Genomic DNA, 20,784 nt, shown 5'->3' on the forward strand with positions numbered 1-20,784 from the left:
GCCGAGTAGTGGGATTGCTGGGTCATGTGGTAGTTCTATTTTTAGTTTTTTAAGGAACCTCCATACTGTTCTCCATAGTGACTGTCTGAATTTACATTCCTACCAACAGTGCAAGAGGGTTCCCTTTTCTCCACACCCTCTCCAGCATTTGTTTTTTGTAGATTTTTTGATGATGGCCATTCTGACTGGTGTGAGGTGATACCTCATTGTGGTTTTGATTTGCATTTCTCTAATGATTAGTGATGTTGAGCATCCTTTCATGTGTTTGTTGGCAATCTGTGTATCTTCTTTGGAAAAAGGTCGATTTAGATCTTCTGCCCATTTTTGGATTGGGTTGTTTGTTTTCTGGATATTGAGCTGCATGAGCTGCTTATATATTTTGGAGATTAATCCTTTGTCAGTTGCTTCATTTGCAAATATTTTCTCCCATTCTGAGGGCTGTCTTTTTGTCTTGTTTATGGTTTCCCTTGCTGTGCAAAAGCTTTGAAGTTTCATTAGGTCCCATTTGTTTATTTTTGTTTTTATTTCCATTTCTCTAGGAGGTGGGTCAAAAAGGATCTTGCTGTGATTTATGCCATAGAGTGTTCTGCCTATGTTTTCCTCTAAGAATTTTATAGTGTCTGGTCTTACATTTAGGGCTTTAATCCATTTTGGGTTTATTTTTGTGTATGGTGTTAGGAAGTGTTCTAATTTCATTCTTTTATATGTAGCTGTCCAGTTTTCCCATCACCACTTATTGAAGAGGCTGTCTTTTCTCCATTGTATATTCTTGCCTCCTTTATAAAAAATAAAGTGACCATATGTGTGTGGGTTTATCTCTGGGCTTTCTATCCTGTTCCATTGATCTATATTTCTGTTTTTGTGCCAGACCCATACTGTCTTGATTGCTGTAGCTTTGTAGTATAGTCTGAAGTCCGGGAGCCTGATTCCTCCAGATTCATTTTTTCTTTCTCAAGATTGCTTTGGCTATTCGGGGTCGTTTGTGTTTCCACACAAATTGTGAAATTTTTTGTTCTAGTTCTGTGAAAAACGCCATTCGTAGTTTGATAGGGATTGCATTGAATCTGTAGATTGCTTTGGGTAGTATAGTCATTTTCACAATGTTGATTCTTCCAATCCAAGAACATGGTATATCTCTCCATCTATTTATATCATCTTTAATTTCCTTCATCAGTGTCTTACAGTCTTCTGCATATAAGTTTGTTGTCTCCTTAGGTAGGTTTATTCCTAGGTATTTTATTCTTTTTGTTGCAGTGGTAAATGGAAGTGTTTCCTAATTTCTCTTTCAGATTTTTCATCATTAATGTAGAGGAATGCAAGAGATTTCTGTGCGTTAATTTTGTATCCTGCTACTTTACCAAAATCATTGATTAGCTGTAGTAGTTTTCTGGTAGCATTTTTAGGATTCTCTATGTACAGTATCGTGTCATCTGCAAACGGTGACAGCTTTACTTCTTCTTTTCTGATTTGGATTCCTTTTATTTCTTTTTCTTCTCTGATTGCTGTGGCTAAAACTTCCAAAACTGTGTTGAATAATAGTGGTGAGAGTGGACAACCTTGTCTTGTTCCTGATCTTAGAGGAAATGCTTTCAGTTTTTTTTTTTAATTAATTAATTAATTTACTTTTGGGTGTGTTGGGTCTTCGTTTCTGTGCGAGGGCTTTCTCCAGTTGCAGTGACGGGGGGCCACTCTTCATCGTGGTGCACGGGCCTCTCACTGTCGTGGCCTCTCTTGTTGCGGAGCACAGGCTCCAGACACACAGGCTCCGTAGTTGTGGCTCATGGGCCTAGTTGCTCTGTGGCATGTGGGATCTTGCCAAACCAGGGCTTGAACCTGTGTCCCCCGCACCGGCAGGTAGACTCTCAACCACTGCACCACCAGGGAAGCCCTGGTTTCGTTTTTCACCATTGAGAACAATGTTGGCTTTGGACTTGTCATATATGGCCTTTATTATGTTGAGCTAAGTTCCCTCTATGTGTACTTTCTGGAGGTTATTTTTTTTATCATACATAGGTGTTGAATTTTGTCGAAAGCTTTTTCTGCATCTCTTGAGATGATCATATGGTTTTTCTCCTTCAATTTGTTAATATGGTTTATCACATTGATTGATTTGCATATATTGAAGAATCCTTGCATTCCTGGGATAAACCCCACTTGATCATGGTGTATGATCCTTTTAATGTGTTGTTGGATTCTGTTTGCTAGTATTTTGTTGAGGATTTTTGCATCTATGTTCATCAGTGATATTGGCCTGTATTCTTTGTGACATCTTTGTCTGGTTTTGGTATCAGGGTGATGGTGGCCTCATAGAATGAGTTTGGGAGTGTTCCTCCCTCTGCTATATTTTGGAAGAGTTTGAGAAGGACAGCTGTTAGCTCTTCTCTAAATATTTTATAGAATTCGCCTGTGAAGGCGTCTGGTCCTGGGCTTTTGTTTGTTGGAAGATTTTTAACCACAGTCTCAATTTTGTTGCTTGTGATTGGTCTGTTTATATTTTCTATTTCTTCCTGGTTCAGTCTCGGAAGGTTGTGCTTTTCTAAGAATTTGTCCATTTCTTCCAGGTTGTCCATTTTATTGGCATAGAGTTGCTTGTAATAATCTCTAATGATCCTTTGTATTTCTGCAGTGCCAGTTACTACTTCCCCTTTTTCATTTCTAATTCTATTGATTTGAGCCTTCTCCCTCTTTTTCTTGATGAGTCTAGCTAATGGTTTATCAATTTTGTTTATCTTCTCAAAGAACCAGCTTTTAGTTTTATTGATCTTTGCTATTCTTTCTTTCATTTCTTTTTCATTTATTTTTGATCTGATCTTTATGATTTCTTTCCTTCTGCTAACTATAGGGTTTTTTTGTTCTTCTTTCTCTAATTGCTTTAGGTGTCAGGCTAGGTTGTTTTTCTGAGATGCTTCTGTTTCTTGAAGTAGGATTGTATTGCTATAAAATTCCCTCTTAGAACTGCTTTTGCTGCATCCCATAGGTTTTGGTTTGTCGTGTTTGCATTGGCATTTGTTTCTAGGTATTTTTTGATTTCCTCTTTGACTTCTTCAGTGATCTCTTGGTTCTTTAGTAGTGTATTGTTTAGCCTCCATGTGTTTGTGTTTTTTACAGACTTTTTCCTGTAATTGATATCTAGTCTCATAGTGTTGTGGTTGGAAAAGATACTTGATACAATTCGATTTTCTTAAATTTACCAAGGCTTGATTTGTGACCCAAGATATGATCTATCCTGGAGAATGTTCCATGAGCACTTGACACGAAAGTGTATTCTGTTGTTTTTGGATGGAATGTCCTATAAATATCAATTTTGTCCATCTTGTTTAATATGTCATTTATAGCTTGTGTTTCCTTATTTATTTTCATTTTGGATGATCTGCCCATTGGTGAAAGTGGGGTGTTAAAGTCCCCTACTATGATTGTGTTACTGTTGATTTTCCCGTTTAATGGCTGTTAGCATTTGCCTTATGTATTGAGGTGCTCCTATGTTGGGTGCATAAATATTTACAATTGTTATATCTTCTTCTTGGGTTGATCCCTTGATCATTATGTAGTGTCCTTTTTTGTCTCTTGTAATAGTCTTTATTTTAAAGTCTATTTTGTCTGATGTGAGAATTGCTGCTCCATCTTTCTTTTGATTTCCATTTGCATGGAGTATCTTTTTCCATCCCCTCACTTTCAGTCTGTATGTGTCACTAGGTCTGAAGTGGGTCTCTTGTAGGCAGCATATATATGGGTCTTGTTTTTGTGTCCATTCAGCCAGTCTATGTCTTTTGGTTGGAACATTTAATCCATTTACATTTATGGTAATTATCGATATATATGTTCCTATTACCATTTTCTTAATTGTTTTGGGTTGGTTATTGTAGGTCTTTTCCTTCTCTTGTGTTTCCTGCGTAGAGAATTTCCTTTAGCATTTGTTGTAAAGCTGGTTTGGTGGTGCTGAATTCTCTCAGCTTTTGCTTGTCTGTAAAGGTTTTAATTTCTCTGTTGAATCTGAATGAGATCCTTGCTGGGTAGAGTAATCTTGGTTGTAGGTTTTTCCCTTTCATCACTTTAAATATTTCCTGTCACTCCCTTCTGGCTTGCAGAGTTTTTGCTGAGAGATCAATTGTTAACCTTATGGGAATTCCCTTGTATGCTATTTGTTGTTTTTCCCTTGCTGCTTTTAATATTTTTTCTTTGTATTTAAGTTTTGATAGTTTGATTAATATGTGTCTTGGCGTGTTTCTCCTTGGATTTATCCTGTATGGGACTCTCTGTGCTTCCTGGACTTGATTAGCTATTTCGTTTCCCATATTAGGGAAATTTTCAACTATAATCTCTTCAAATATTTTCTCAGTCCCTTTCTTTTTCTGTTCTTCTTCTCTGACCCCTATAATTCGAATGTTGGTGCATTTAATGTTGTCCCAGAGGTCTCTAAGACTGTCCTCAATTCTTTTCATTCTTTTTTCTTTAATCTGCTCTGTGGTAGTTATTTCCACTATTTTATCTTCCAGGTCACTTATCCGTTCTTCTGCCTCAGTTATTCTGCTATTGATTCCTTCTAGAGAATTTTTAATTTCATTTATTGTGTTGTTCATCATTGTTTGTTTGCTCTTTAATTCTTCTAGGTCCTTGTTAAACGTTTCTTGTCTTTTCTCCATTCTATTTGCAAGATTTTGATTCATCTTTACTATCATTACTCTGAATTATTTTTCATGTAGACTGCCCATTTCCTCTTCATTTGTTTGGTTTGGTGGGTTTTTACCTTGCTCCTTCATCTGCTGTGTATTTCTCTGTCTTCTCATTTTGCTTAACTTACTGTGTTTGGAATCTCCTTTTTGCAGGCTGTATGTTTGTAGTTCCCGTTGTTTTTGGTGTCTTCCCCCAGTGGGTAAGGTTGGTTCAGTGGGTTGTGTAGGCTTCCTGGTGGAGGGGGCTGGTGCCTGTATTCTGGTGGATGAGGCTGGATCTTGTCTTTCTGGTAGGCAGGACCATGTCCAGTGGTGTGTTTGGGGTGTCTGTGACGTAATTATGATTTTAGGCAGCTTCTCTGCTAATGGGTGGGGCTGTGTTTCTCTCTTGCTACTTGTTTGGCATAGGGTGTCTAGCACTACAGCTTGCTGGTCATTGAGTGGAGATGGGTCTTAGCGTTTAGATGGAGATCTCTGGGATAGCTTTTGCTGTTTGATATTACATGGAGCTGGGAGGTCTCTGGTGGACCAATGTCCTGAACTTGGCTCTCCCACCTCAGAGGCACAGGCCTGACACTCAGCCAGATCACCAAGGCTCTGCCCACCACACGGCTCAGAAGAAAAGGGAGAATAAAAGAAGGAAAGAAAGAAAAAAATAAAAATAAAATGCAGTTATTAAAATAAAATATTCAAAACTATTAAAAATAAAAATAATTAAGAAGTAATTTTAAAAAGAAAAATAAAAAAAGAAAGAAGAGAGCAACCAAACCAAAAAACAAATCCACTGATGATAACAAGTGGTAAAAACTATACTAAAAACAAAAACAAATAAAAAAACGGACAGACAGAACCCTAGGAAAACTGGTAAAGCACAGCTATACAGCTTTACACAAAGAAGCATACACATACACACTCACAAAAAGAGAAGGAAAAATACATATATATCTATACATAAAAGGAAGAGAGCAACCAAATCAATAAACAAATCTACCAATGATAATAAACTCTAAATACTAAACTAAAATAAACATAAAACCAGAAACAAATTAGATGCAGAAAGCAAACCCCAAGTCTACAGTTGCTCCCAAAGGGCACCTCCTCAATTTGGCATGATTCGTTGTCTATTCATGTATTCCACAGATGCAGGGTACATCAAGTTGACTGTGGAGATTTAATCTGCTGGTCCTGAGGCTGCTGGGAGAGATTTCCCTTTCTCTTCTTTTTTCACACTTGGATTTGGACCCGCCGCGCTGCGTGTAGGTTGCCTGAGGGCATCTGTTCCGGCTCAGACAGGACGGAGTTAAAGGAGCCACTGATTCGGGGGCTCTGGCTCACTCAGGCCGGGGGGAGGGAGGGGTACGGATGCGGGGCGAGCTTGTGGCGGCAGACGCCGGCGGGACATTGCACCAGTCTGAGGCGCGCCGTGCGTTCTCCCGGGGAAGTTGTCCCTGGATCCCGGGACCCTGGCAGTGGTGGGCTGCACAGCCTCCCGGGAGGGGAGGTGTGGACAGTGACCTGTGCTCGCACACAGGCTTCCTGGTGGCGGCAGCAGCAGCCTTAGCGTCTCATGCCCGTCCGCGCAGAAAGCCACGGCTTGTGCCCGTCTCTGGAGCTCGTTTAGGAGGTGCTCTGAATCCCCTCTCCTCGCGCACTCCGAAGAAATGGTCTCTTGTCTCTTTGGCAGCTCCAGACTTTTTCCCAGACTCCCTCCCAGCTAACCGTGGCTCACTAACCCCTTCAGGCTGTGTTCACGCAGCCAACCCCAGTCCTCTCCCTAGGATCTGACCTCCAAAGCCCGAGCCTCAGCTCCCAGCTCCTGCCCGCCCCAGCAGGTGAGCAGACAAGCCTCTTGGGCTGGTGAGTGCAGGTCGGCACCGATCCTCTGTGCGGGAATCTCTCCACTTTTCCCTCCACACCCCTGTGGCTGCGCTCTCCTCCGCGGCTCTAAAGCTTCCCCACTTCCCACCCCTCCCCTGTCTCCGCCAGTGAAGGGGCTTCCTCATGTGTGGAAACCTTTCCTCCTTTACAGCTCCCTCCCACTGGTGCAGGTCCCGTCCCTATTCTTTTGTCTCTGTTTTTTCTTTTTTCTTTTCCCTACCCAGGTACGTGGGGAGTTTCTTGCCTTTTGGGAAGTCTGAGGTCTTCTGCCAGCGTTCAGTAGGTGTTCTGTAGGAGTTGCTCCACATGTAGATGTATTTCTGATGTATTTGTGGGGAGGAAGGTGATCTCCATGTCTTATTCCTCTGCCACCTTGAAGTTCTCTCGAAATATTTATATTCTTAATCACCTGCTTGCCTGCTGCTTGTAACTTGTTATGTTGAAAGAGCCATCTGTCACTCCCCTCCCTTGTCCTAGGGTTCCAGGAATGGCTGTATGTGAAGGAAGTGTTCCCCTATGTCACTGTCCATGGTCAAGACCTGGCCTCACCTCCCAGATGTGGGACACTCACTGTTATGTGTTCCCATAGCCCACTGCAGTGCTCTTCACACTGGTTTCTGTTCACTGCCTGCCTTCCCCACTAGCCTGCAAGTCCTAGGAGGGCAGGTGATGGTGGCCCCATTTCAGAGGCAGGGAAGCAAATGCAGGCCAATGACATATACATGGGTGCCCTGGTTAGTTAGTGATGGAGTCAGAAGTGGTAGCAGAGTCTCTGACCCCGGCGTGGGGAGGAGAACATGTGCAGATTCCATTCTCGTGCTCTGAGAGGGACTGGCAGGGAGTGTTTGCTGCTGACGACAGACTGATTGATTCCTTGGGGTGAATTTGCATACCCTGGTAATCTCACAGCCTGCACCAGGCCAAGGGTTTTGTCCTGAGCCTGCAAAATGGATTGGGCTGGTTGTGCCCTAAGGGGTCCTGCTGGTGCCCATTTTCAGGCCAGGAAAAGGTGTGTCTTTTCTTTCCTCTGATGTTCCTCCCTCCTGTGATTGTTGAGAATAAACTTCTTCCTCGTCTGAGATGTACAGCTCTTTATGAGGAAGGGGGAAACATAACTCACTCCATCAGGCCAAGCACATGGCGTGTCAAAGCCTCTGGAGGTTGAGGACACTCTCAAATCAGCCCTGGGCAAAGACCGGGACAGGGATGAGGCCCCGGGCACTAGAGGTGGGGGCCTGGGGCTCTGCTGGGCAGGCACTGTTCCCAGATATCCTCCATCCCATGGCGTGAGACATGGGGCCACCGAAGAGGTGGTTGGCCCAACTGGCTTCCTCTCCTGTCCTGTGGTATAACTGACTTCCCCTCTTGCCTTCAGAAAAGTCCAAGGACAAAGTATCTTCATTTCCAATATCATTCACTTCCATGCTCTCCATCACACCAGGCGCTATGTTAGGTGCTTAGGACACAAATGTGAATGAGACCCACTTCTCGTTTTCCGGGAACTCGCGGTTTGGTGGAGGGAGATGGAGCCCTGCACAGCTAATTCTGTTATACAGTGTGAAATGCTATAAAACCAGATGTGTTTAATTAGCACATGTGTGAGTATAAAAGTAGGCTTGACGTGCTCTGTCGCCGAGGTGTAAAAAGAAAGCTGTGTGGTTTCTAAGGAGGGGAGTGAAGTGTTGAGCAGTGGGGCCCCATGATCGTTTCCATGTCTTGGATCATTCTGGAGGTTGTGTTTCACTTGCTTCCAGCGGGAGAGGCTGGAGGCCGGCAGACTAGTACAGAGTTATTCCAACCGTTTAGAGAAAAGACAGCAAGGCCTTGGAATATTTGGGGGTAAGGGATGGAAAGAAAGAATTTGCAGAATTTCCAGGATGTGAATTGTGTGAGAGTAGGGTTTGGGGGGAAGGACTTAAGGGTGGCTAAGCTTTCTAGCCCCAGGTTCAGGACAACGGTGACACCGTGAACTGTGACAGCATCAGGAGAGAAGGGTATGGGGGAGGAATATGCTCAGAGGGAAAGGGGAGCCAGAGCCTATGGGGAGATGCGGTGGAGATGACGTGATTTAAGAGCTATGATATTTATAGACTGCGTTCCTGAACAAGGGATGGTCGGTATTGAAGGAAAAACGTTGTCTTTGCTCCTAATTGGAATCTTTTGCACTTTTTGTCATCACTTTGGGGGCCAGTATTGCCAAGAACTTAGTTAAGATTCAGGGAACTGAGTTAACTCTTAGGCAATCAAAACACCACCAGCAAACTGAAAGGAGGAGAATCTTCTGAAGGTACACAGTGCTCTGGGCCCAGCCGCTGCAGGTGGACATGAGTAATGGCTGAGTCTGTAGCCCCAGGAAAGCATTTTTTAGACTGTGGTTTAGGCTGTGCTGAGAACTTCTTGAATAAGACTCTAAAAATCACAATACTATTGTAACCAGCAGGTTTGATCGTAGAGAATAATCTGGTTAGGGATTGCCAGCTTGATTTTTGAACCCTTAATTCCCTCCTAGACTCTCCTGAACAGCTTCTTAAACTCTGAGTAAGTTGCATGGATAGAGAACCAAACATCACCCACAATAATCTAGCACCTTGCCTCTCGAAGTGTGGTTCCTGGGCCAGCAGACTTGGAACTTAGAAACGCAGACTTGACCAAATTAGTGCCTGCATTTCGACAAGATCCGCACTGATTCATACGCACATTAAAGTTTAAGAAGTACTCGTCTGGCGCAGCAAGTGCCAGATACGGCTTTACACTGGAATCATTTAGGTAACTTTAAACAGCTTCCCAAGCCTCCACCCTAGACTTTCTGATTTAGCCCAGTGATTCTCTTGTGTAGCTAGGTTTGGGAACCACTGACTTGTATAGTTTCAAAAATCCTTCTCTGTTGATGGGCAAACGGCAGGACTTTTGGTAAATGACAATCTAGTTTGAGCTCCATGTTTGTCTGGTTTATAATCACAATCATGGCTAAAGCCTCATGCCCTTTAAAAAAATACCATGTCAGGCTTCCCTGGTGGTGCAGTGGTTGAGAGTCCTCCTGCCGATGCAGGGGACACGAGTTCGTGCCCCGGTCCGGGAGGATCCCACATGCCGCGGAGCGGCTGGGCCCGTGAGCCATGGCCACTGAACCTGCGCGTCCGGAGCCTGTGCTCCGCAACGGGAGAGGCCACAACAGTGAGAGGCCCTCGTACCACAAAAAACAAAACAAAACAAAAAAAAACACAAACATGCCTACATTGGCAATAAGCAGCCTTGTCCCCTTCCTCTCAGGACAATTTGAGGCATGATGCTCAAGAACCCTCGCTCCCACCCCACCCCTGGAACTGCAGTAACGATTCATACGTTGTCAAAAGTTGAATGAGCAAAAACCTTTAAAAAAAAAAAAAAGTTGAATGAGCTTAGCCAGTTCCCTGCCCAGTTTGAAAGCAGCTAGAGTCAGCTGATGTTTACCAAGCACTCTGGATGAAAATAATTACCCAAGAACCAAACAATGTGACCCCCATTATCTTCATACTTTGTTTCTGTAGAAGGCACGGCTAGAAGGGCCTTTCGGAGCTCTCTTCCAAGTTCTCGCTTTATGGATAGAAAAATAGAACCCGTGCAGAGGTTGGAAGCTACAGTCCAGCTGGTTTCATCCAGAAGGAGAGGATTTTTAGTTGTTTGGAAAATGGGTCACATATTTGTTGCCTAATTAGAGGCACAAAACGAGCAAGCTTTGTATTCTAAGCTTGATATCAAGGACTGGGACAAATGCTGTAAACACAGAAAAATCTGGTTCCTGGTGACTGCCCAGGACCTATAAGACACGTGGAATGCAGACGTCCTGGGAATTCAACAAGCAAGTTCTCAAATGCTGAGCTCTTTAATTAAGCAGGTGTTTGGGAAGTCTGTCCTGTCTGTGTAGCTTCCAGCCTTCACTGAGGTCGTCTTGATGAAAATTGGCCCCCATCCAGCCCAGCAGCAGGCCTAAAACTGGCTTCAATTGGAGGCGTTGGAATGTGCCTTGTTATTTTCTTCTTTCTTATCAAGCCCCATTAGCTTGAGCGAGGAAGGAACAAAAATGGGCTGGGAAAACATGTTGTTTCACTGGGTAAAAATTTACTACCAAGGAAGTGATTCGGCCGTGTCCAAAAAAGGACTCATGGAGGACTTTGGAAAGGTGCAGTCTTCCGAACGTTTTTCGACAGTTTCTGCCCGTGTCACCCAATGAGAATGTTTCCCTTTGGCTGATGGCCGTTCTCACTCAAGAACAGAGACATTCAGCTGAGGGTGTGTACACAGGTTCACAAAGTCAGCCCTGCCTTATTGACAGTATTGGAAACCAAGCTTCCCCTACCTTTCTTGGCTGTTAGAAACAGCACCTCACTGGGGAAGGGAACTATAATTTCCTGGGCACCTCCTATGCACCAGGCAATGGTGATGGGACCTGCGAACACGCTGATTTGTGAACTCTCATGGCAGCCTAGGGGGCAGGCTGCTGCAGCTCTATTTTGCAGAGCGTCTGAGCATCCCTGAGATCAATCAACTTGTCAGTAATATTCAGTTATTAAGTGCAGGAGCCTGGATTCACACCCAGCTCTGCCTGCCTCTCAAAGTTCTTATTTTTTTTTTACCCAGTAGCCCTTTCTGGGGAAGTCATGGCCCTTTGGTCTTTTTTTCTCTTAAGCTTTAGTGCTGGCAGAATGGCTTAGGAAATGTTCTCCCTGTGGGTGTGGCGGAACCATCAGTTTTTGTTTTGTTTTGCTTTGTTTTACCGTTTTTAAAGGATATTTATTTCAATGAGAATTTGTGTTATGAAAACAGTTTAACTATTTCCCTTGAACTTTTAGGAATGCTGTAATGTAAATGCGTGTAGGTATATAATATGTACATTCAAATATAATAAGTAGCTGGCATACATACGCATATTATTTCTATTCAAACATATTCATGCATATTTATAGCAGTACGTTGTCCATTATACCTGCCGATAGGGATTTTTATATAACAACCTGTGAGTTAACCCTAAGATCATACTTGGAACCATTAGTTTTACGGGGGACAGAAAAATGGGTTGTATGCTGAGAACTAACCCACTCCCAAGGAAGGACATACAATAGGCATAAACCAATAGCATGATAGTCACGATGCCCTGTGAGACCTCCGTCTGATAAGAGAAAGGGGGGACCTGCCAATCACCACTTGCCTCCATCACAGAACTCCTGCTCCAAGGGCTAAACCTTCTAGCAGATTTGTAGGCTGTGGCCTTTTCTCATGCTGTCCCTTCAGTCAGCCTGGAAAGTGGCAGTGGGGTGGGGGGGAGTGGTGGTGGTGGTGGTATGAATTGGGAGATTGGGATGGACATGTATACACTAATATGTATAAAATAGATAACTCATAAGAACCTGCTGTATAAAAAAATAAATAAAATTTAAAAATTTTTTAAAAGATTCTAATTTTATTTTTTTTAACTGTAGTTGATTTACAATGTTGTGTCCATCTCTGCTGAACAGAAAAGTGAGTCAGTTATACACATATAGACATTCCTTTTTTTAAATTTTCTTTTCCATTATGGTTTATCACAGGATATTGAATATAGTTCCCAGTGCTATGCAGTAGGACCTTGTTGTTTATCCATCCTATATATACTAGTCTGCATCTGCTAACCCCACACCCCTGGTCCTTCCCTCCTCCACCCGCCTTCCCTTTGGCAACCACAAGTCTGTCCTCTATGTCTGTGAGTCTGTTTCTGTTTTGTAGATAGGTTCATTAGTGCCATAGTTTAGATTTCACATATAAGTGATACCATATGGTATTTGTCTTTCTCTTTCTGGCTTCACTTAGTATGATAATCTCTAGTTGCATCCATGTTGCTGCAAATGGCATTATTTCATTCTTTTTTATGGCTGAGTAGTATTCCATTGTATACGTGTACCACATCTTCTTTACCCATTCATCTGTCGATGGGCATTTAGGTTGTTTCCATGTTTTAGCTATTCTGAATAGTGCTGCTATGAACACAGGGGTGCATGTGTCTTTTTGAATTATAGTTTGGTCTGGGTATATGCCCGGGAGTGGGATTGCTGGGTCATATGCTAATTCTATTTTTAGTTTTCTGAGGAACATCCACGCTGTTCTGCATAGTGGCTGCACCAACTTACCTTGCCATCAACAGTGCAGGAGGGTTCCCTTTTCTCCGCACCCTCTCCAGCATTTGTTATTTGTAGACTTTTTAATGATGGCCATTCTGATCCCTGTGAATTGGTACCATATTGTAGTTTTGATTTGCATTTCTCTAGTAATTAGTGATGTTGAGCATCTTTTCATGTGCCTACTGGCCATCTGTATGTCTTCTTTGGAGAAATGTCTATTAAGGTCTCAGCCTGGAAGATTCTGTTCCTTTTGTTGTTCCAGTTTGTTGGGCAGGTGTATTCTGAAGTCTGAGCCCAGTTCCTCCATCTGGCACCTCTGTGAGATCTTGACGGGACTGGAAGGACGTTCTTCACTCACACTGCCTTAGCACACCTGCTGGGGACATGGGACACAGCTATCGGTATGACATCCTAAATGAATATCCCTGCCGTGCAGGCTGCTGTCCCAAGGCCGGGAGCTCACTTCTGCCTTCTGGAAGGGTGTCAAGGAAATGAGGTTGACTGCTTTGAGGACTTTCCTACGTGAGCAGTTGTTGTTTGAGATTGAGAGTGTAATTGAAGGCCACCCTGGGGATGTCTGAAGGAAGGAGTGACAGCTCAGAGCTGTGTGGGGCAGCAGAGCTGTGCTGCTCAACATGGAGGATGATTTTTTCCTGGGTAGGCACAGTGCTGGGCTTTGATCTGGTTTTGGAGATGTCAGTGAGCACTTTCCTTCAGTAGCCAGGGTGCTGGTCACCTGGACGGTGGGGGGATGTTGTCCCAGCTGGGGAGAGATGAGCCATGGCTGCTGTGCTGGAATCCTCGAAGGGCCCAGGCAGCTGCCCAGGGCCACAGCCCCCTGGAGGGACCCTCTGCTTCCGTGAACCATACAGCTAGAGGGACTGCACTCGACACCAGCTCTCCCAGTGGCCTAGAAATTTAGGACACACACACACACACACACACACACACACACACACACACACAGTAGAACATGAAGAATTAATAAGTGAATGAGTACATGAATGATTGAATGAACCCAGCATTCTTTTCTCTTAAGGGATGTTTCCTAAACATCCCACAGAAAAGGAAAGGAGTAACAGGCATGGTTTGCGTCCAAGGATAATGACACTTACTCAGGTTGCCGTAACTTGTACTTTTCCACTGATGCAGAAAAGGCCCCTTTGCCAAAGAATGTCCTTGGAGTGTTCAACGTACTTTTCCTTCTGTTATTTAAGTCAAATGTATTTAATGTAAGCAATTTAGCTGTGAGCTGGAATGTGTGATGAGTCTTTTAGCCTCGTGTGGAACCCACAGCATGAACTTCCCCAGTTTCAGCCCCACAGGTGTGCAAGCTGATGGGGGTTTTCTGTGGGGTGGTGGTTTTCAAAGTCCAGGCACTTGTCAGCAAGTTGGCTGGGAAAAGCTTGTCTGGGGGCTCAAAGGCCTTAAAGTTTATTGCCCATGTGTTCATTCATTCATTCATTCATTCACCAAATAGTTATTAAACATTTACTATGGACCCAGGTTAAACCAGGTTTGTTTTTAATTTTTAATTTTTGTCTGTGTTGGGTCTTCGTTGCTGCACGTGGGCTTTCTCTAGTTGTGGCGAGCGGGGACTACTCTTCGTTGCGGTGCGCAGGCTTCTCATTGCAGTGACTTCTCGTTGCAGAGCATGGGCTCTAGGCGCGCGGGCTTCAGTAGTTGCGGCTCACGGGCTCTAGAGCACAGGCTCAGTAGTTGTGGCTCGTGGGCTTAGTTGCTCCGCGGCATGTGGGACCTTCCCAGACCAGGGCTTGAACTCGTGTCCCCTGCATTGGCAGGCGGATTCTTAACGACTGCGCCACCAGGGAAGCCCCAGGTATGTTTTGAGGTTATAAAGATGGGACATACATCCACCAAAGACTCCAAACTTATTGAGTTCTCAAAATATATTTATGTTGACAATCCAGTGTCAGTTGATTGATTCAACCCATTCAATCAATCAATTCAAGGAGTTTTTTGAACGTACATCAACAGAAATGTGGTATAACTGAGTTAATTGTTTAACTCAGTAAAAGTGGTGGAGTTTTTTTTTTTTAAACTTTAGAGATTTTGTTTCTGGATTTGAATAGTTTGCACGTGCGCAAACACATTTAGACCTCACGTGCCCTTCTGAGCCCAGTCTGGCCCCTCCTGAGCGTTTGGTTCCTCTGTGCAGGGCTTTGGGGGCACGTTGTGTGCACCCAGTTTACACAAGCACAGAGCCTTGGGAACTTGCTATCACCAAGTCTCTCTAACAGCTCTGTTGCCCCTTAAGTCTCCCTCACCCTGCGTTCCCCTTGAAGCAGGAAAAAGAGCACAAATTCCTAAGGCAATGTTGTTCCCAGGGTACAATTGCCATCTATCACTTCCCGCTGAAAAAATGTAAATATGTGCTGGCCAATTGTGGTGTTGTTTATTATCCCAGGCTTCGATATGGATTTGAGTAGGAGCGGCTGCTGGCCGGTTCCCCTGGGAGGCTTTGCTGGGTGGGCAGACCTGGGGCTGGAAGCGAGCCCCAGGGCAAAGGCAGGAGCTCTTGCAGCTGAGAACGGCGGCGGGTCTTTGCCACCGAGGCTGCTGTCGTCACGTGTCAGGGTGGAGCAGAGGCTGCTGCCGCCCTGGAAGCGGGTTCTTGGAGGTGGTCCATGTTTTGCGGGCTGGTCATTGAGGGTGCGATGGGAACGGACCAGCGTCATTGGTGTTGACCAGTGATGCCGATGGTGGTGGATTGTGGTGGTGTCGCTTGGAGCCTGGAGACCATCGCTTACCTGGCTGAACGTTTCACTGGACCAGCTGTGCTTGCTTCCTGAGTGCACACCTGTGCTACCCAAAGAGCTTACACTTTGGAATCCTAGGTGCCCCCCAGCCCCACCACAGTCTGCCATCTGTGATGTCAAGAGGCAGACAATTTTCCAGGTGGGGCAGGAAAAGGTAGCAAAAGCTCAGCCCTCTCTCCTCTGCTTGACCTGCCTGGGCCTCGCAGTGTGACTCTGTCACTCCTGCACAGGGGGGTTGGGAGGCAGGCAGGTGGGGAAGCCTGGACTTGGCTCTGGCCTTGGTGATTCAGCACCTTCAGCACCGTTTTCCCATCTGTAAGTGGGGGTCACCAGCTCACCGCATGGAGCGACTGTGAGAAAAAATGAGGAGTCGGGCGCACTGCGCAGGCTCAGTGAAGTGCAGTTTTAAAGTTATTTCCGATGGCACGATGGTCCGTTCTGGAGAGGCGGGGAGAAGGGGTAGATGAGCAAACCCTGCCTGTAGTGAGGAGGGGGCAAAAGGCAGGAGCCCTAAAGTGCAGGCAGGTGAGGGCAGGAGTGATGAGGAGAGGTGGGGCCTGGCCAGGCGGATCCAGGGCGCTGGGTGAATCCCTTCATAGCCAAAGGTCTAGGGGGTCTTGTCCTTTAGGTCAAAGTAAGAGCGTGGTGTCAGGAGGACCGCTTATAGGGTTGAGCACTCTTTCTAGAGTGCAGTGTGTGGAGAAAGGGAAGAAGGATTCGTTTCAGGTGAAACAGTTCTGAGTGCTGTGTACAACAGATGAGAAATGTGGCCATGAAATCAACTTGGTCTCTGTGCTCTGAGCTCCCAGTTAAGGAAACGGGACCGACTGGCTTGGACATAAGTACCTGCACACTGGCAGACAGATGGGGACGCAGCAGCTTGGAGAAACCCAATGTAAGCAGAGGGCAGCAAGAGATCAGCCCTCGGAGCTCTGGCGTGGAAGGAAGACTGGAGGGCTCTGGGAAGCTTCCTGAAGGAACAGGAGCTCTACGTTGAAAGATTTTGGGGCATGGATGTAATCAAGTGACTTGACTACAAGATTCCGCTGGCGAGGGACGTTCCTTTTTCTTCTGTTATGTTCTCAGTGGTGTTTATCATAGCTCTGTGCACACGGCAGGTACACAACAGACCGGTTTAATATGTGAATGGGTAAGCCTAATACAAAACGCGTTTCTAAACCAAGTAATGGTTGAACTTGCTTTCAGAGAATGATGGGCTAGGATGGCAGAAAAGTGCTTAAGGATGTGTGTTCTCTTTTTGGCCATTTCCCTTGTGGATTTCCAGGGAGCAGATTAGCTCTACCCCCTCCGAAAAGGTCAGGGTCTCCTAGTGGTACCTGTTAGGGAGGTGCTTCCGTCTCCTTGGATATCACCCAGGGACATTATCAACTGCCTCCCAGCCAGACAAGCAAGCAGCTGGCACCTCTAGTGGCTGCAGGGCTTTAAACATGTAAGTGACATTCTTTGGAATATGTCTGTGTTACAGATGTAGACGAGTGTGCAACGGATTCCCACCAGTGCAACCCTACCCAGATTTGCATCAACACAGAAGGAGGGTACACCTGCTCCTGCACTGACGGCTATTGGCTGCTCGAAGGCCAGTGCTTAGGTAACAGCTCTATGGGCTACACAGAAACTCTTGAGAGTTAATGCTTGTGTCGGGTATAGTGAAATGTGGGCATGGCTGGTGGTCTAAGGGCAGCGGGCTTTTCTTTGGGGGTGGGGGAGGCAGAAGGCTGTTGAGCTTACGCGTAGTCCCACCCTTTAAAATCAGTTACCACCGTCACCGCATCACTGCATGTCGTCATCAGAGTTTTTGAACGTACTTTTTAAGGGTTCATGTTTGATTCTACCTAGACCTTCTTTCTGCCTTTAGGAAGTTGATAACCAAGGCAGGAAGTGATAGGGGTGAAGGTTGTTCTGTCCCAATTAGAAATCATACCAAGAGAAGGGAATTCTTGCTTAGTCACAGAAATGTCCCAAGTCTCAAATGTGGATCAGTGGAATCTGGTCTAATATCATCTCCTCCTAATACCCCATCACAGCCCCTACCCCATGCCCACCCCACTAGCTGTGGTCTTTTTTTAAGGAGTCAGTCAGCACCAATTGAGAATTTTGTCCCTTGCGGTTGGCATCGGCTATATGATCTCTCTGTTTATTTTTACTGGAGGGCTGTTTTCCTTTCTTCTCCTTTAGTTTTTGGTTTAGCCAAGTGAATGAATTCATAGCAATCTCTGGCTGTCACTTCAGTTTCTCTTTGTAGGGTGAGATTTCTTTGCTGTTTTCTTGGAAAAGCCCTACTAGTTTAAATCCTCTACGACACTCTTCTGTCTCCCGGAAGTCAGTCCTGGAGGAGCTGAGAAACAAATCCAAACAACATCATGGAAACAAACAAACAACAAGGTTCTTCTTTCCAGGTCTTTCTTGATTGAGACTGAGCTGAGGTCTCCTCTAGAGCCCTGTCCAGAGCATCCTGGGCTCTGACAAGCCAGCCTAGGCTTGACTCGGTTCCCCTTTCCAGGCACCAAAGAGCTGACTGCACATGGGCTTGTGTAGATATGATGATTGCTTTGCATTTTAACCAACCTCAGCTATTATGGAAAATTTGATGCCACTGATTTGCACATAAGCAGACCCGTGTGAGTTAGTTGTATGGGAAGTCAGTATGTAGAATTTCAGAGCTGGAAGGGGTGTTAGATGTTATGTCATCCAACTTCTATAGAGTTGGAAACTGAGACTCAAAGAAGAGCAACGTGTTGGACAAAGTTAGAGTGAGTGGGTCTAAAATCTGTCTCCTGTTTCTCAGTCCAGTTTTTTCCACCACAAGAAGGTGCTAGAGAGAACCAGGTGACCAGGACATACAGGCCAGATTTCAGAGACCTTGGGGCCAGGAAACCTCTCCCCATCTGAGTGGGGGCAGTAATTGGGACATTCCTCTACCGGGGGGGGGGGGGGGGGGTTGTTCTCTTCCACAGAGCATGAAGTTTTGGGAGGGATGCTCCTGGAGGCCTGACGTGGTGCCGCATGCATGGCCTGCTTACACTTTACATCCAAAGTGAAGAGCTTTCCTCAGTATGGGCTAAACTCATGCCTTCTCTCAGCCAAACTCTTCTTTCTGTTTCAAAATGCAAATTCCATAGCTGTCCACCCCCCACTCTGTGCGACTTTGCAGGCATTGCTTTTGCAGAAAAATAAGGGGCTGGGAATCGCCTTTCTTCCAAGGTACCCCTAGGCAGAAGATGCCCTCTTTTCCCCCTGCTGCCTCCCTGGCTTGGGGACGTGCCCAACTGCACCCACGTAGGAGGTCAGGATCAGCAACTGCAGAGGTCAATGTGCTTTATAAGCAGGAGCTGCAGGGCACTTGGTGGGCAGTGGGGTGAGCCAGGTTAGAAGTAGCTGCAACTCAGAGATGAAACAGAATGACAAGGGCAGGGCATGGTTCCTGAGGAGGGCTGAACAATGAGTAAGGTGGAGATGGGGTCCTTTTTGGCAGTAGGTAGTAGAAACCAGGCACAGAGACAAGTTCTGAGCTGGCCTTCGGAGCCCTTGGTGGACCCTGGTTCCGAAGGAAGTGGTGTACCAGAGGGGGAACGTTTAGGGGGAGGTGAGGATGAAATAAGGACCAGTTACAGCTATAGTCATGTGAGACTCGGTCCCCACCTGGAGGCTTCATTCGAAACACCCTATCCTGCAGGAGTGAATTCTCCAGCTGTCAGCCCATCAGCCCATCACCTTGGGGTATTAAGAAGTGCTTTCCCAATGACGTCAGCCTCCCTGTTGACTGGTACATGTCAGCCTGGCTCTGCTAAAAGGAACCATTCACCCACATAGCTGCTTGCTCAGGAAAGGCCAATCATGGCTTGCAAGAAATGTGTTTATCCAGAGTTTTATGTCCACTCTGCTACAAGGAGGAGATCCAAGGCCAACTCCGGCATCCTTGTGTTCCTGGATTCGTAGGTCTCAAGACCACAGCGCTACCCAGCTTGGCCTGGCCTACACTCACTCTTGTTCCTGACAGCTGGACATATTCATCATTAGTGGAGCTGGCAAAGAGCCTACAGGAGCCAGGCTATGGATACCCCTGACACTTTAAGCCAACTTGTCCCTTTCCAGGGCAATGACACGTTTAAGTAGGATCTTAGGGTGACTCTTGGTGTTGGATAAACCTTAGCGTTAAATCTTAGATTTGCTTAAAATCTTAGAGGCCATCTTGACCAATGTTCCACTCTAAGCAGAAATTTCTTCTACAACTTTCAATATAGGTTCAGGTGTTCATAGCACTGAGATGGGTCAGGGAGGATGGTAGAGAGATTGAGCCCAGAATCCAGAGGGTGTCACCATCCCTGACACTTCGTAGGTGCTGTTGTTGTGTTAGTTCCGCTGTGCTTCCCCTTGTGATACTGATCCAGAAGAGACAGGCAGTAATGATGCTGGGGTGGCATCGGTGATTGAGAAGAATACATATCTTACCTGGCTTGCAATTCTGTTTCCAGACATCGATGAATGTCGCTACGGCTACTGCCAGCAGCTGTGTGCGAATGTTCCTGGATCTTATTCCTGTACGTGCAACCCTGGTTTCACCCTCAACGAGGATGGGAGGTCTTGCCAAGGTATGTGATGTGAATGACAACTCGAACACAATGTGAAACCCTAGATGCTGTCTTCTTCAGAGTCTGACAGTTTATGTTGGTAGGAAACACTGTTGTTAAAGTGTATTTCCACTCATTGTCCCTGCCTGCCCATCCCATTGTTTACGGAAACCTGAGATCCTAACTGAGGTTATGTGAAACATGTCAGAGTGTCCTCTGAGTACTGCTGAAATTAGAACCACAGTTATCCACCAGCTGGGAGCTTATGATTTCATGGATTTGCTTCTCTCTGTGTATCTGCTATCCACAAGTAGCCTTGCCAGCTTTTTTGGCCAACCTGGAATGTTCTCACATGTCCTATAGCCTGAGTTCAATTCCTGAGGCCCAAAGAGAGATGAGGAAAGAGGGCTTCTGATTCTGGATGAATTGTGAAATACTCAGGTACACCCTATGCGGGGTTTTCACGGGCGACTTTGATGCCTCTCCGTCCAGTTTCCCCTCACCCGTGTTAGGAGGGCCTGTTATTTAGCAGAGCGTCTGGAGGTGGTGGTCACCTCCCCTACAACCCAGCATTCCCCGCAGTAACAGAATGAAAGAAACAAAGGCATTTTCTGACTTTCTCATGATCGCTTCAAATACTGGTAAGTAAGAAAAACAAGTTCCAGGCCTATTGCCTCCATCTGAAGGCTTCTTCTGCTCAGGAAGTGAGTGGGGGACTTAAGACCCAAGAATTAGT

General features: G+C 45.5%; 1 protein-coding gene across 4 annotated transcripts in view; it reads left to right on the forward strand.

Annotated features, from left to right (window-relative positions):
- The window catches only part of FBLN5 (fibulin 5), an 83,022-nt gene that overhangs the window by 41,051 nt on the left and 21,187 nt on the right, over positions 1 to 20,784 (forward strand). For all 4 annotated transcript variants that reach the window (XM_079914183.1, XM_079914185.1, XM_079914182.1 and 1 more), the window contains 2 exons: positions 16,946 to 17,068; positions 19,953 to 20,069. In XM_079914183.1, the coding sequence (XP_079770309.1) occupies positions 16,946 to 17,068; positions 19,953 to 20,069 (240 nt within the window). The remainder of the gene's footprint in view (positions 1 to 16,945; positions 17,069 to 19,952; positions 20,070 to 20,784) is intronic.

The sequence above is a fragment of the Stenella coeruleoalba genome, assembly GCF_951394435.1.
Source record: "Stenella coeruleoalba genome assembly, chromosome: 2".
NCBI lineage: Eukaryota > Metazoa > Chordata > Mammalia > Artiodactyla > Delphinidae > Stenella > Stenella coeruleoalba.